We start from the raw sequence: 15,705 nt of genomic DNA on the forward strand, positions 1-15,705 counted from the left end.
AGCGGTGGGATTCCTTGTTGGCAAGTGGACAGGATGGCGCCTGCCCATCTGTCCCTCACAGGCATTACCCACCCACCTTTGTTCTGGCATCCCCTTGTTTCTGTGGAGAACATGGGTGGAGGCCCCTCCTCTGGCAACTCCTGCTAGGACAAACCCCTCCCACCTTCCCCTCAGCAGCCAGGAGGCTCTCAGGCCGGCTTCTTAGTGCTAGTCACCACACACGAGTCAGTGCAATGGAGGATGGATAGCCGTGCTCCTTCCTTTGACGGCAAAACCCTGAGGAGTGGTTCCTTGCTGCCCTTCTCAGGGCTGTTGGCTGGATCCCAGCCAGTTGTGCAGTGCAAAGACAGACAAGTCACCCACCGTGGTTCTGCAGAGCCTGACAGCAGGCTCAGAATAGAGCAGCTGCCTGGGTCCACGCATGCTCTGCACTTCAGCCACATCATCCTTCCCAGTGCTGTAATCAACGTGCATTTGTGAACCATTTTTTAAACTTACTTACATTCACAGCTTCATTCATCAATGCACTTATATACAGCACTTATATACAGTAATACAGCACTTATCACTGGGCTGTGGTTCTTCAAATGAAAGCCCATTACTTCTCACTCCTCTTCAGGCATCTCACAAGCAAGCCCTGTGTGTGTGTGGGGGGGGGGGTGGCAGTGATGTTGCAAGCTGCTGCTAAGGGTGGGAGTTGCGTTTCATTGAAGCCTTAATTCTTGAGTCTTCCTTATGGCATGGACCAGCCACACAAATGTTCCTGGCCACAGAACTGATTTAGCAGTTCTTGTTTTAAAAGGTTTCATTCAGGGCCAAGAGTTTTCAGAGCAATCTGCACAATAAACCTTCAGGACCTTGTAAGGCGGGCCCATGTAGGAGGCGGGGAAGAAGAGTGGGTTGCCTGAGGTTATCCTGCCAGCTCAAGGCTGAAGTTCTGTGTGGGATGTACTTGTTCACAGCTCATGATGAAACCCTGCGTTATAAAGCTTTGAAGGGTTTAGCCTTGTTGCATGATGACAAGTGATTTCAGAAGCTCAGCCTAAACACATTTTAAATGAGCTTTTTGTTTTCACTCATTCCTACCAGTTCTGCAAGTGGAGCTGATAAGTGTTTCAAGTTGTATGTCTGAATTTAGACATAGTGCTGCAAAACCCTTTGGGTGTGAAGTTTTAGAAACAAAATTTAGGCATGTCTTCTGGCATGTCCTCTTTGCATTGGGCAAGCTGATGACTTCAGACAACCAACTCCACCCCCCCATCCCCAATAGACTTCAAGTAATACTTTCAGCCCAGTGCTGCGCATGCAGACTAAGAAGTAATCCTCACGACACTCAGTGGATTTACTCCTAGGGAAGCTTGTGAGGAGGTGCAGTTCAGGCTTCACATGGGCTGTAAGGATTATTTTGATAATGATCAAATGCCAAAGCATGGACTTTGGTGTTAAACCTTCTAGGCTGCTTTGAAATGGTCTGTGTCATACGTATAGGAAGGAGCTACATTGCAGTAGCAGTTGTGCCCCCTGCCCCATCTCCTTTTAAAAGAAACTTGACAGGACTTCAGACAGAAATCGTGGTGAACTGCCTCAAGTCCAGGTTTTATAGGAAAACTCCCAAACGCTGAGATGGGCCTGGCCAGTCATGACAGCTGTTTGTGAATGTGCCTGCTGCCGCTGCTGCCCTTTCTGAAAATGTCTGCAGTGACCACGGGCTGAAAGGAGCTGGGGAGTGCTGAATTCTGGTTTCTGAGAAAGGGTGAGGAGACACCAACCCAACCCTCTGAGAACTTTTACCTGTTCCTCACAGCTACGGTTTTGGAAGTGCTGGAAAAGAGAAATTTCAGATCCCACCAGATGCCGAACTGCAGTATGGTATTACGCTGAAAAGCTTTGAAAAGGTATGTGAGAGCAATGTTTTTTTGTGTGTGTGTTTGCTTTAATAGGAGGGGCTGTGCCTTAGTGGTAGAGCATGTGCTGGGCCAGCCAGCATCTCTGGCATAAAAACCCCTAGGTAGTCGATGGTGAGAAAAGCTACTGCTGCAGCCCCTGAAGAGTCACTGCCAGTCAGAGAAAGCAACACTGACCTGGGCAGACCAGTGGTCTGATGGAGCATGGGGCAGCTTCATGTGTTTGTTTCTAATGAAAAAGAATGAGGAGGGAGTTCTTTTCAGTTTGCCCAGTGAAGTGCTGTGTGTGTTTTTATTGTGGGGGGAAGAAAAGGAGGCACATGAGTCGCTCACTGTGACCGTTTACGCACTGGGAACTTCACTGCCCAGCTCCCGTGCAGGAGCACAAATCGGGGGCAGATGAGGGGCACCGGGCCAATTGCCCCCCCCCCCGTGTGGGTGCAGGAAGAGGTGGGACTATCTGCCACGACTGACACTCCAGCCAGCAGACCTGCATGAAACCTCCAGTGCATAAACGGCCTGCAAAACTCCTGGTTTGTAATTTCTTCCTTATGGTTTATTCAGTATTGCCCTTGTTTGTCAATGTAGTCCTGAGGTTGTTTTTTTTAATAAAACAAATATTTATATTTATATCCTGCCTTTCTCATGGCTGAAGGCAGAGAAATCATGATAAAAACATGATAATAATAGGCAGCATACAAAATGAGAACACTTTTTCCCTCATGGCTTAAAAATGTGTGGAATCTCTCAGATTCATTTTCACAACAGATTCATGGTCCCATATACCACATGCTCTGAAGGTGTTTCAAGGAAAAGTGATCACCCAGCTCACCTATGGAGCTCAGGTGTATCTGTATAAAAACATTCAAAATTAGAAGCATTTCAGTCTAAATTTTTGGGAGCGGTTTTTGGAGTCCCCCATTGCATATGTAATGCCCTCCTATGACGAGAAGAGGAAAGGCTTTCCCTAGAAACACAGGCCGACCTTCAAGCTATATATTTGTGGCTAAAAATAAGTTACATTCCCTCTGCTATAACAGCATTAATCACTGCAGACACTTTTCATTCATCCTGGTTAAGAAAAGTAGAGGAGAAATTGCTTTAGAAAGAGAAGAGTTGGTTCTTAGATGCCGCTTTTCTCTACCCGAAGGAGGCTCAAAGGGGCTTCCAGTCGCCTTCCCTTTCCTCTCCCCACAACAGACACACTGTGAGGCGGGTGAGGCTGAGAGAGCCCTGATATTCCTGCTCAGTCAGAACAGTTTTATCAGTGCCATGGAGAGCCCAAGGTCACCCAGCTGGCTGCATGTGGGGGAGCAAGGAATCAGACCTGGCTCGCCAGATCACAGTCAGAGTAGTTCAGCAGTGGACTGCCCTCACTGGCAGTCTTCAAGCAAAGGTTGGATACACACTTTTCTTGGATGCTTTAGGATGCTTAGGGCTGATCCTGCGTTGAGCAGGGGGTTGGACTAGATGGCCTGTATGGCCCCTTCCAACTCTATGATTCTATTATTCTAGTTCAGCAGTGGAATAGGCTGCCTAAGGAGGTGGCGAGCTCCCCCTCACTGGCAGTCTTCAAGCAAAGGTTGGATACACACTTTTCTTGGATGCTTTAGGATGCTTAGGGCTGATCCTGCGTTGAGCAGAAGGTTGGACTAGATGGCCTGTATGGCCCCTTCCAACTCTATGATTCTATGATTAGAAGTCCACACTCATAACCACTACACGAATCTGGCTCTTTACATTGGTCTATCCACTAAACTTCTACTAAAACTCCAACAGGCCAGAACTTTAATTAAACAAGGACTATGAGACGTCTCTGTACAATTGGATAGAGCCTGATTGCATACTATCATAGCAGGAAGTTTACATTAAAACTTCTCTCCAGCAAGATCTCTGCACTTTTTGGATTATCCAAAGCATCCTAGACTCTTGAGCAGGGGTAGTGAACCTGTGGTCCTCCAGATATCCATGGACTACAATTCCCATGAGCCCCTACCAGCGTTTGCAGGCAGGGGCTCATGGGAATTGTAGTCCATGAACATCTGGAGGACCACAGGTTCACTACCCCTGCTCTAGAGCATTCTTTCTTGCTTGACTCAATACCCTTCTCTCAGCTGTTACGGAAGGAAGATCTGCCTGAATTCCCTTATGCTCTGTGCCTGTGTCCATGCCAGACAGGAAAGGTAGAAACTATAGAACTCGTGCTCCTACAATGTAGGTTTGATAAAGACATTTGAACTCAATATATAGTACCAATATTGGTCAGACAAGTAGACCAAAGGAACATCAACTATGTGTCTATGCTCCTCCCTGATATACACAAAGATATCACCTGCAAAGCTGCATATTCTGGGCCAATAACTGCAAATCAGACAGAGAAATTGGCCCTAATATGATTTGTTTTGAATATTGATACAAATTTTACGCTAATTGGAAACTGATTAGTTATTGTAAACAATATCAAAGTTTATTTTATTCTACGTTAACCTGTGTAAGCTGACTTTTGATCATGAATAAAGAACTTTGAATTCTCTGAGATCCTCTTAGAGAAGATATCAGGTGACCTGCTGCATAGAAAGCACACGGTTCTTTCTGAGCTTTGTACTCTCTCTTCCTTTCTGCCAGACTGGTGGGGAAGAAATTGCCAATGTACTCTGAGGCAGCCGGCATACTTTCTGTCCACCAGATCTGAAAGTAGAAAGAACTAGGGGCAAAGCCCGCTGTATCCAAGAATACAACGGGCGCTAGAGCTTGGCAGTGGGAAGAGGAAGGGGAGGAGTGGTCCAGTCTGTAAGGGCATGGGGTTGTCATGTGTGTTGTGTGGGAGGTTGTGGTGGCAAATGAGGGTATGGGTGTGGAGAGATGGGCGTCAAGAACCTGTGGTGTGGAATGTTCGTTGAGTGTGGGAGAGGACGGACCTTTGGGAATTGTGGCATAGTGGTTACAGATGAGCTTTCCAGAGCCATGTCCTCAGATATGTGAAGGGAAAATCAGACTGGAGACTCTTCTTAGGGGAAGATTACATGGCAACCAATTCCCCCCAGTTCTGCGTCATTTCCCTTCTTGTGGGAATTAGGCCACAGACACCAAAATGCCCCTCTGCCCTAATACACATGGGTTGGTCACAGTACACAGGTGTCCACCCTGTTCCTTCTGTCTCCCATATTTTCACTGTTGATAAAATGTTCTGTGCCCACATGCTTCTTTCATGGTTGCTCCTTAGAATAACGGATTTTTGTACCCTATTGCTTACTACCCAAAGGAGTCTCAAAGCCGTTTACAAATATCTTTTCCATTCGTCTCCCCACAATAGTCAACCTGTGAGGTATGTAGGGTTGTGAGAGATCTGAGAGAACTGGGAATGGGCTGCAGTGACCCAGCAGGCCTCAGGTGTCTCAAAGCATTTTCCAGTCGTCTTCCCTTCCTCTCCCCATAGCATGAGGGAGTGGGGTAGAAAGCCTCACAGGGAAGCTGGCAACCCTAAGAGGAAGACTCTCTGTGCACAGCAGTCTTGACTGTAGTAAGGTTTTTTATACTGTTTTTTTATTTGCCAGGCCAAGGTTGGAAAAAGTCATTCCCATGTGTTTCCAGCCATTTACTTATTCACTATTTACAGTTTCAGACTGTAAATATTTATTTAGATCTTCCTGCACTTTCCAGACTCACAGGACTGATGCTGGTCTGCCTGTCTGCGCCCCAGAATACAAACAGTTGCTGGTAAGGGCTGGCCATACCCCATAGTCCAGGAGGGACACCCCTGCACCACTCCCTACCAACTGCAGGCAAAAATGGCTCCTTTGAAGGCTGGACTCTGAGGAATTGTACAATTTTGAAGTCCCACCTTCAAACCTCCAGGAATATTTCCAACCCAGGGGTAGCCAACCTCCAGGTGGGGCCTGGGATGCTCCTGGAATTACAGCTCACCTGCAGAGTACAAAGATCAGTTCCCCAGGCAGAAAGGGCTACTTTGGAGAGGGTTGTGGTAGAGAAGAAACATTTAAGGCCTCCCACACAGGTTGTTGTTGAATTGAAAGACTTGAGCCCTACTGCACAGGGTTGTTGTGCAGATGAAACATGAGACAAAAGATACTATGCAACAACATCCAGTTTCATCTGCAGAATAACGCTGGGCAGTGGCCTCAGATCTGCAGAGAGTTGCAAAGAGAGTTGGCTGTGTGTAATCTCCGGCCAGAGCAGTATTTTAAGTGAGAAGGGGCTTTTCTGTGGCCTCCCTGTCAGCCAACTGTTTGGCAGAAGTGGAAAGTTCCCCACCTTCAAAAGGAAGGCCCTCAGGCTCCCCTGTGTTGCTCTCTGAAGGAAAACGCCTCCTTCCCCTCAGGGGCTGTCAGAGGCTCTTCACAGCAGGCATGAAGGGGGGGGGGGACCTCCTGCCAGGTCTGTCAGGGCTCTGCGGCCATTTGAAGAAGAAGAAGAAGAAGAGTTGGTTCTTATATGCCGCTTTTCCCTACCCGAAGGAGGCTCAAAGCGGCTTACAGTCGCCTTCACATTCCTCTCCCCACAACAGACACCCTGTGGGGTGGGTGAGGCTGAGAGAGCCCTGATATCACTGCTCGGTCAGAACAATTTTATCAGTGCCGTGGCGAACCCAAGGTCACCCAGCTGGATGCATGTGGGAGAGCGCAGAATCGAACCCGGCTCGCCAGATTAGAAGTCCGCACTCCTAACCACTACACCAAACTGGCTCTTGAAGATTTGCAGTTGGACATGACAGTTAGGACAGCCTTGGAGTGAAAAGGGCTGGTGCAGCCTCTGTTCTCATCCCCCTTGGCAGCCCTGCTGACCTCCTCTCCCTGCGGTGATCAGGGGCAGACTGCCAGCAATGTCTCCTGATTGCCCCTAGCTGAGCTGACTGGATGGAATTTTGGATTGAATTTTAGTATGTCCTGGTGAGGGGCTCCTTCCTATTGCCCCCTCCACTTGTCAGTCCGGGGCCAAGGGGCCAATTGTTGCTCCCCCCCCCATCCAGGAGAGAGCCCACCCAACACCCCTTATTGTTTTATTAAGAGGGAACAGATGTGTGTGAGAGAAAAGCAAATATCCAATCTGCACTTCACTGACCCTGGCTGAGACTAGATATGGTTGGTCCTCAGTTCCTGTTTTGTGACTTTGTCAAAGTCCAGAATCAATCTGGTGTACCCATTTAGTGTTCTCAGAAGCTCTGTCTTCAAAAGTAGCCTGCCTGATTGGCCTCTTCTTACCTGTTCAGGCTAAGGAATCCTGGGAGATGAACACTGATGAGAAGTTGGAACAAGGCTCCATTGCGAAGGAAAAGGGCACCCACTATTTCAAGGTGAGTAGAATCCTAGAATCATAGAGTTGGAGGGGACCTCTGGGGTCATCCAGTCCAATGCTGTTCACAATGCAGGAGCTCACAACTACCTGTCTCCCCATAAGTGACACTAATTTCATGCCCAGGTGATCCCTCCACCAAAAATCTCCAGAATCCAGCCTGGCCTGGAGAAAATTCACCTACCATCCCACAGCGGCAATAAGCAATTCCGTGTGTATGCAAGAAAGGGCTATGCAAGAGGAACACTGGCACATCCCTTCCTGCCCACCCACTCAAAATATGTAATTTCTGAGCCTCTATCCATTATTTTTAACAATTCTTGGAGAACAGATGAAGATTCAAGGCAGGCAAATGTCCCCATCTTCAAGAAGGGAAAAAGGAGGATCTGGGTAACTACCGACCTGTCATCTTGAGGTCTATAGCTGGCAACATTTTAGAACAAATCATCAAGCAATTGGTCCTTGAGCAGCTAGAGCAGGTGGCTGTAATTACTAAGAGTCAGCATGTCTTTCTCAAGAACAAGTCATGTCAGACTAACCTTATCTATTTTTTTTGAGGAAGTTACTACCTTGCTAGATCAGGGGGATGCTATGGACCTAGTTTACCTTGCTTTCAATAAGGCTCCAGATGATATTCTTATTTACAAGTTGGTAAAATGTGGTATGGATCCTATTACTGTTAAGTGGATTGAGAACTGGTTGGCAGATTGCACCCAAAGGGTGCTTGTAACTGTTTCATCATCTTCTTGGAAAGGAGTGATGACAGGAGTTCCTCAGGGATCTGCCTTGTGCCCAGTGTTGTTCAACATATTTCTAAATGATTTGCATGAAGGATGACACTAAACTGGGAGGGGTAGCAAACACTGCAGAAGACAGAGGGTCAAAACAGAACCAATGGGCTTAAATTAATTCAAAAGAATTTTTGTCTAAACCTCTGGAAGAAGTTCCTTGCAGTTACAGCAGTTCCTCAGTGGAACAGGCTTCCTCGGGAGGTGGTGGGTTCTCCTTTGGAGGTTTTAAAGAAGAGGCTGTCATCTGACAGAAATCTAGATGAGGGGGTGAAGGGACTACTCATCAAGTTTGCAGATGACACCAAAATGGGAGGATTGGCAAATAGTCCGGAAGATAACGACAGAGTTCAACGAGACCTGAACACAATGGAAAAATGGGCAAATGAGAACAAGATGCAATTTAATAAAGATGAGTGTAAAGTTCTGCATCTGGGTCAGAAAAATGAAAAGCATACCTACTGGATGGGGGATACACTTCTAGGTAACACTGTGTGTGAACGAGACCTTGGCGTACTTGTGGATTGTAAGCTAAACAGGCAGTGTGATGCAGCGGTAGAATCATAGAATCATAGAGTTGGAAGGGGCCATACAGGCCACCTAGTCCAACCCCCTGCTCAACACAGGATTAGCCCTAGCATCCTAAAGCATCAACCTAAATAATGAGTTCTCAACCGCTGTGACACCGCGACCCCAACTGCGGGGGTGACGGGGCAGCATGCAGACGGACAACTATCTGGCGTGGAGGTGGCCAGTGCCCTGTTGATACAGCCCCAAATGGCATTTGCCTTTTTTAAGGATTCAGATGTCTTTATACTAACGCCCGAAGCATGGGCAATAAAAAGGAAGAGTTGGAACTTCTCATGCTGATGGAAAGGTAGGCATCACAGAAACTTGGTGGAATGATTCTCATGACTGGAATGTAATGGTGGATGGATATGAACAGTTCAGAAAAAACAGAATAGATTGAAGAGGTGGAGGAATAGCACTGTACGTGAGGAAAGGGCTTACCTGTCAGGAAATTCTAGTGAAAGAGAGCATATCTACAGTGGAAAGCATCTAGGTGAAAATAAGCGAGGGAAAAACAAACAGTGTGGTCGTTGGTGTCTGCTACCGACCGCCTGACCAACGAGAGGATGTGGATGCTGCACTTTGTGAGCGGCTTGAGAAAATATCCAAGCGGCAGGACCTTGTCATCATGGGTGACTTCAATTTCCCAGATGTGTGCTGGGAAACAAACTCTGCGAAGCGTCCTCAGTCATGCAACTTTCTGACCTGCCCGGCTGACAATTTCATTTATCAAATGGTAGATAAACCCACAAGAGGTTCAGCCATACTGAACTTAATACTGACCAACAGGCAAGAGTTGGTGGATGAGGTGAAGGAGGTGGGGACCCTAGGGGGAAGTGACCATGTCCTCATAGAATTCCTTTTGAGATGGGGAGCCAAGGAAGCTTGTAGCCAGACGGGGATGTTGGATTTTCGTAGGGCAAACTTTAATAAACTCAGAGACATGATGAGTGTCATACCATAGACGAGAATGCTGGAAGGGAAGGGAGCATGTGAAGGGTGGGCGCTACTCAAACAAGAGCTATTGCATGCTCAATCAATGACTATCCCAGAAAGACGAAAACACTGCAGGAGCTCTAAGAAGCCTATTTGGATGAACAGAGAACTTCAAGAGGAACTAAGAAAGAAAAGGAAAATGTTCTTGAAATGGATGGAAGGACAGAGCTCTAAAGAAGAGTACCTACAGGTTACTAGGCACTGTAGATCAGTCATCAGAAAGGCCAAAGCTGAGAGTGAGCTAAGATTGGCCAGGGAAGCCCATTGTAACAAGAAAAGATTTTCAGTTATGTGAGGAGCAAACGTAAAGTAAAGGCCCACTGTTGGGTGCGGATGGACAAACTCTAACGGAGGATGCAGAGAAAGCAGAAAGGCTTAGTGACTATTTTACATCTTTTTTTCCCCACAGGTCAAAGTGTTTAGGCACATCTAGAGATGGCCATAGCCAAAGGTTAGTGTCTGGGTGGCAGGTTAACATGGATAGAGAGGTTGTCGAGAGGCATTTAGCTGCACTGGATGAGTTCAAATCCCCTGGTCCGGATGAAATGCACCCGAGAATACTCAAAGAACTTTCCAGAGAACTTGCACAGTCCTTGCCCATCATCTTCGGAACCCCTTTAAGGACTGGAGATGTCCCGGAGGACTGGAAGAGAGCAAACGTTATTCCGATCTTCAAAAAAGGGAGGAAGGATGACCCGGGAAACTACAGACCAGTGAGTCTGACCTCTGTTGTGGGGAAGATAATGGAGCAGATATTAAAGGGAGCGATCATCGAAAATCTGGGGGACAATTTGGTGATCCAAGGAAGTCAGCATGGATTTGTCTCCAACTAGTCCTGCCAGACAACCAGCTCAGGAAAGGGATAACAGAAAAAAGGGCTCCAGGATCTCTAAACCCTGGTTCGATAGCGAATGTATGACTGCAAAAAAAAACCCTTACTAAGGGTTATACAAACTTTGTTAAAGCTCTAGGGAACCCAAGTCAGGAAGTCCGGGACAGCTTGCTAAATCATAAAAAAAGCTATAAAAAATTAGTTATCCGAAAGAAAAAAGAGTTCACAGGGATGCAGTGGAGAGTCTTAATTCAGGCAACTAGAGACAAAAACCCATCCTTATTTTGGAAGATGATCACTAAACGTGATAGAACAGAGCCTACCCCACTCGACTCAATCATCCCAGCGGACAGATGGGTTACCTATTTTAAAAGCATGTATGGTGATGTTCCCCTCCATCCTATGCTAACTCCAGATCCTGCTGACCTACCCAAATGGCTTCCCGTTTCCCCGAGCGAGATAACTGCCCACATTGAGAGACTAAGGAAAGGGAAAGCCCCCGTGTGGGATGGCATCTCTCCAGAACTTCTTAAAGAATTCAAGGACTGGTGGGCTCCCTATCTAGCATCTGTTTTCACATTCATTGACTCCACTGGAAAGATACCTAGAGAATGGGAAATGACCGTTGTAATCCCTTTCTTCAAAAAAGGGAAGAGAGATGACCCTGCCAATTATAGGCCAATTAGCTTACTAAGTGTTGTTAGCAAACTGTACACCAGACATCTGCTGGATAAATTTATCTTATGGCTGGAACAGGAAAGGATCATTGTACCCGCGCAAGCAGGGTTTAGGGAGGGCAGAGGTACTCTAGAGCACTGTCTAACAATACAACATCTGGTTGAAAAATATTCCTCCCGGAGTGTGACCTCATTATATGCAGCCTTTGTAGATTTCAAGGCGGCATTTGATTCCATCTCAAGACCCAGACTATGGGAGAAACTGGAAGCTTCCACAATTGATAAAAGACTCATTTTTTTGATACGCTCTCTGTACGAGCAGACCACACTCAGAGTCAGATGCAGTAGGAAAGGTCACCTAACAGAGCAGATTAAAACTCATAAAGGGGTCAGACAAGGCTGTTTATTGGCCCCTTTACTCTTTATTTTTTACATCAATGACTTAGAGAGCCACCTTGAGTCCATAGATTGTCACCCACCTAAATTAGCAGGGCAGCACATTCCTGCTCTCCTTTATGCTGATGATGTGGTCTTACTGTCCAGAACCCCTGTCAGTCTGAACAGAGCCCTGGCAGGGCTGGAGAAATACAGTGAGAAAGAAGCCCTGGTAATAAATGATTTAAAAACTAAGGTAATGGCCTTTGGCAATCGCCCCAGAGTTAGGACCTGGCGCTTAGCTGGAAAGAGGTTAGAACAGGTGAAGTCCTTCAAATACCTGGGAGTTACTTTTCAGGCTTCAGGATCAAGGCACGAACACTGTAGACAGCTTGCGAACATAGGGGAGAGAAGTGCCCTCAATATACTCAAATTCTATCGCTCCAATGGAGCCTATTTTGTTCCAGCAGCACTCAAACTCTTCCAAGCTAAGAAAATTGCTCAAATGGCGTACGGGACCTTTTTAGGGCCACCAACCTCTTGCTTTGCCCCACTTGAGCGGGTTCAAACAAAATTTCTTAGAGCGTTACTTCAGGTTCCAAACTGTGTTTCGAACTCATGGATACGCCTAGAGACAGGGTTTCCAAAATTCAAAGCAAAAGCAGTAACTTCATCCATCTCCCTATGGTTAAAGGCACACTGGGCCACAGCTGGTTTACTTCCTTCAATCCTCTGTGACAATTTTAAATCCCAGTGGCTGTTGGCCACCGAGAGGGAAATTATAAAATTAGGCTTTTCCCCGCTTTCACTACTTGGGTTGGGGTACGATCAGGCGAAAATTGTAGTGAAACAAAGGATTGAGGACACAGAGCGTCAAACTGACCTTTGTCGCTCCCCTAGGTATGGTGCACCACCGTGTTCCAGATATATTCAAACCTCTGCAGACTATCTCTCCTATTTGGAAACAAAATACTAGAGGAGAGCATTCACACTAGCTAGATGCTCTGCGTTACCTTCTGCCATGCTGGTGGGTCGCTTCAAGAAAACCCCATTAGCTGACAGACTCTGCCCCTGTAATTCCGGGGAGACAGAGTCAATCGAACACGTCCTCTTAAGGTGCCCTACTTTTAGCTCTGCGAGAAACAAATTCATCCTCCCATTACTCAGGAATTCCTCCACCAGCTCAAACAAAGAAAAAGTAAAATTCCTCCTGTGAAATAGTAGGGGCCATATTATTAAACAGGTTGCCAAATGTTGTGCGCATGTGCTGAGCACACGGGAAAGACAACGTAAGCTTAAGATTTTTAGAGGTATTTTACTATGCATTTTTTTATACTGTTCGCATCAACTATACAATTTTATATATTTTAAATTTTGTACTGGCTCCCTGATTTTGCAATCTTTTACTGTGAAATGTTTTTTCTCGTTATCTGTTTTATCTGGCTACAGTGCTGTATCAAATAAATTTGATTTGATTAGTCCTGCCAGACCAACCTAGTTTCCTTTTTTGACCAAGTAACAGGTTTGCTGGATCGGGGAAATTCGGTTGATGTCATTTACTTGGATTTTAGTAAAGCTTTTGACAAGGTTCCCCATGATGTTCTGATGGATAAGTTGAAGGACTGCAATCTGGATTTTCAGATAGTTAGGTGGATAGGGAATTGGTTAGAGAACCGCACTCAAAGAGTTGTTGTCAATGGTGTTTCATCAGCCTGGAGAGAGGTGAGTAGCGGGGTACCTCAGGGCTCGGGGCTCGGCCCGGTACTTTTTAACATATTTATTAATGATCTAGATGAGGGGGTGGAGGGACTCAAGTTTGCAGATGACACCAAATTGGGAAGACTGGCAAATACTCCGGAAGATAGAGACAGAGTTCAACGAGATCTGAACACAATGGAAAAATGGGCAAATGAGAACAAGATGCAATTTAATAAAGATAAGTGTAAAATTCTGCATCTGGGTCAGAAAAATGAAAAGCATGCCTACTGGATGGGGGATACGCTTCTAGATAACACTGTGTGTGAACGAGACCTTGGGGTACTTGTGGATTGTAAACTAAACATGAGCAGGCAGTGTGATGCAGCGGTAAAAAAGGCAAATGCCATTTTGGGCTGTATCAACAGAGGCATCACATCAAAATCAAAAGATGTCATAGTCCCATTGTATATGGCACTGGTCAGACCACACCTGGAGTACTGTGTGCAGTTCTGGAGGCCTCACTTCAAGAAGGACGTAGATAAAATTGAAAGGGTACAGAGGAGAGCGACGAGGATGATCTGGGGCCAAGGGCCCAAGCCCTATGAAGATAGGTTGAGGGACTTGGGAATGTTCGGCCTGGAGAAAAGGAGGTTGAGAGGATACATGATAGCCCTCTTTAAGTATTTGAAAGGTTGTCACTTGGAGGAGGGCAGGTTGCTGTTCCCATTGGCTGCAGAGGAAAGGACGCACAGTAATGGGTTTAAACTAACCCATTACCCACAGTAATGGGTTTAAATTACAAGTACAACGATATAGGCTAGATATCAGGAAAAAATTTTCACAGTCAGAGTAGTTCAGCAGTGGAATAGGCTGCCTAAGGAGGTGGTGAGCTCCCCCTCACTGGCAGTCTTCAAGCAAAGGTTGGATACACACTTTTCTTGGATGCTTTAGGATGCTTAGGGCTGATCCTGCGTTGATCAGGGGTTGGACTAGATGGCCTGTATGGCCCCTTCCAACTCTATGATTCTATGAAATGTTGATTTTATGAACTTAGGCAGATGGTGAGGGGAGAGGCAGTAAGGGATGTGCTAGGGTTTGTCTCTCGTAGTGCTTTGCATAATCAAAGAGTTGCTGATTGCCACTACGGAACGGTAGGTGAATTTCCTCCATGCCATGCTAGATTTTGGGTGGCGGGGAGATCACTTGGGCATGGAAGTGGGGTCACTGTCAGTAGGCAGGTAGTTGTGAGTTCTTATACCGTGCAGGGCAGTGGTTCTCAACCATGGGGTCCTGACCTCAATTGGGGTTGCCAGGTTGGTAACTCCCGCAGTAGTGGTGGTGGCGGCGGCAGTAGCAGTGGGCTGAAGGTGAGCTCTCTCCGTCACCTTTCGCCGCACCAAGGAGTTAGGTGAGTGAGGGACAGCGCCTATTGGTAAGCATTTCTGGTCGAGAGCCAAGTGGAGAGCCTTCCCATTGGTCGGGGGCCTGCGTCTGCATGCTTGCCTCCTTTCCCTCTCTCATTCCTCCACCTGTGCTCGCTCGCCTCCTTCTCTGTGTCAGTCTGTCAGTCATGGAGCGGCTGCTAACAGCCTCAGTGGCAGGAACCCTGGCCGCTGCACCAGCAGTAGCCACCCGAGACACTCAAGCCAGCCATCTTCACATGGAGCACGAGCAATGAGGAGAGGCTGCATGCGCCAAGCTCTGCGGTAGCCACAGTGGTGTCTCGCGCCACCGGTCGCAGTGATTGACAGGGCAAGCGAGCTCAGGAATCCTGTCTCATGCCTGCCGCAGGAGTCACTGGTGGCGGCCGGCAGCGGGCAGAGCTATGGCACTGGCCACCTCCACGCGCCTCCAGATAGTTGTCCGTCTGCACGCTGCCCCGTCACCCCCGCAGTTGGTTGAGAATCGCTGGTGCAGGGGGTTGGACTAGATGGTCCTGGATATACCTTTTGAATCAAGCTGGGGAAGGGAAAAGGGAATTTCTTGTGAAAGAGCCAGACACTGTTGACACCTTCTCCTGAGCCACAGTAGAGTGGTGCCGCAGTCCAGTTACAATGACTACTGAGACCTCCCTGGACTTTTGCCCAGTGGGTGGCAGTAGAGTGAAGTATCTTCCTTGGCCACCTTTTTGCAGCCTGAACATGAAGTCAAGGAATGTTATCCTCTGTCCGAAATGTATCATGGAGAATTGGAAGCAATATAATCTGCAGGGTGGCTGAGTTTTGATAATTGGCAAATAGCTTGAAACTATCAACAGATTAAAAGCATACTTGAACTTCAGTCTTGCCTAAGTTTAGATTATTTCAAAAATTGAAGAGCAGACTTACCATTTGTATCTAGGGAAGTTTGGTGTTTTGTGCAAGTAACAGTTCAGTAAGCAGTCAAACTTTAAACAATTTCTGAATCTTTTAAATTGATGACCCATGCAGAATATTTTGTTGTCTGCTTCAGTATCCCATGATGGGGGCTCATCAGAAAGTTAAAATGGCTTTTGCCACTTTGAGTAGGAGAGAAGCCACGGATGGCATTTGCTTTTGTGTTCATCTCCAGCACCA

General features: G+C 46.8%; 1 protein-coding gene across 1 annotated transcript in view; it reads left to right on the forward strand.

The window, feature by feature from the left end:
- FKBP4 (FKBP prolyl isomerase 4) overlaps window positions 1–15,705 on the forward strand; it is a 67,809-nt gene that overhangs the window by 41,194 nt on the left and 10,910 nt on the right. The window contains exons 6-7 of the mRNA XM_077300764.1: window positions 1,805–1,895; window positions 7,132–7,215. Of these exons, the coding sequence (XP_077156879.1) occupies window positions 1,805–1,895; window positions 7,132–7,215 (175 nt within the window). The remainder of the gene's footprint in view (window positions 1–1,804; window positions 1,896–7,131; window positions 7,216–15,705) is intronic.

The sequence above is a fragment of the Paroedura picta genome, chromosome 10 (genome assembly GCF_049243985.1).
Source record: "Paroedura picta isolate Pp20150507F chromosome 10, Ppicta_v3.0, whole genome shotgun sequence".
Classification (NCBI taxonomy): domain Eukaryota; kingdom Metazoa; phylum Chordata; class Lepidosauria; order Squamata; family Gekkonidae; genus Paroedura; species Paroedura picta.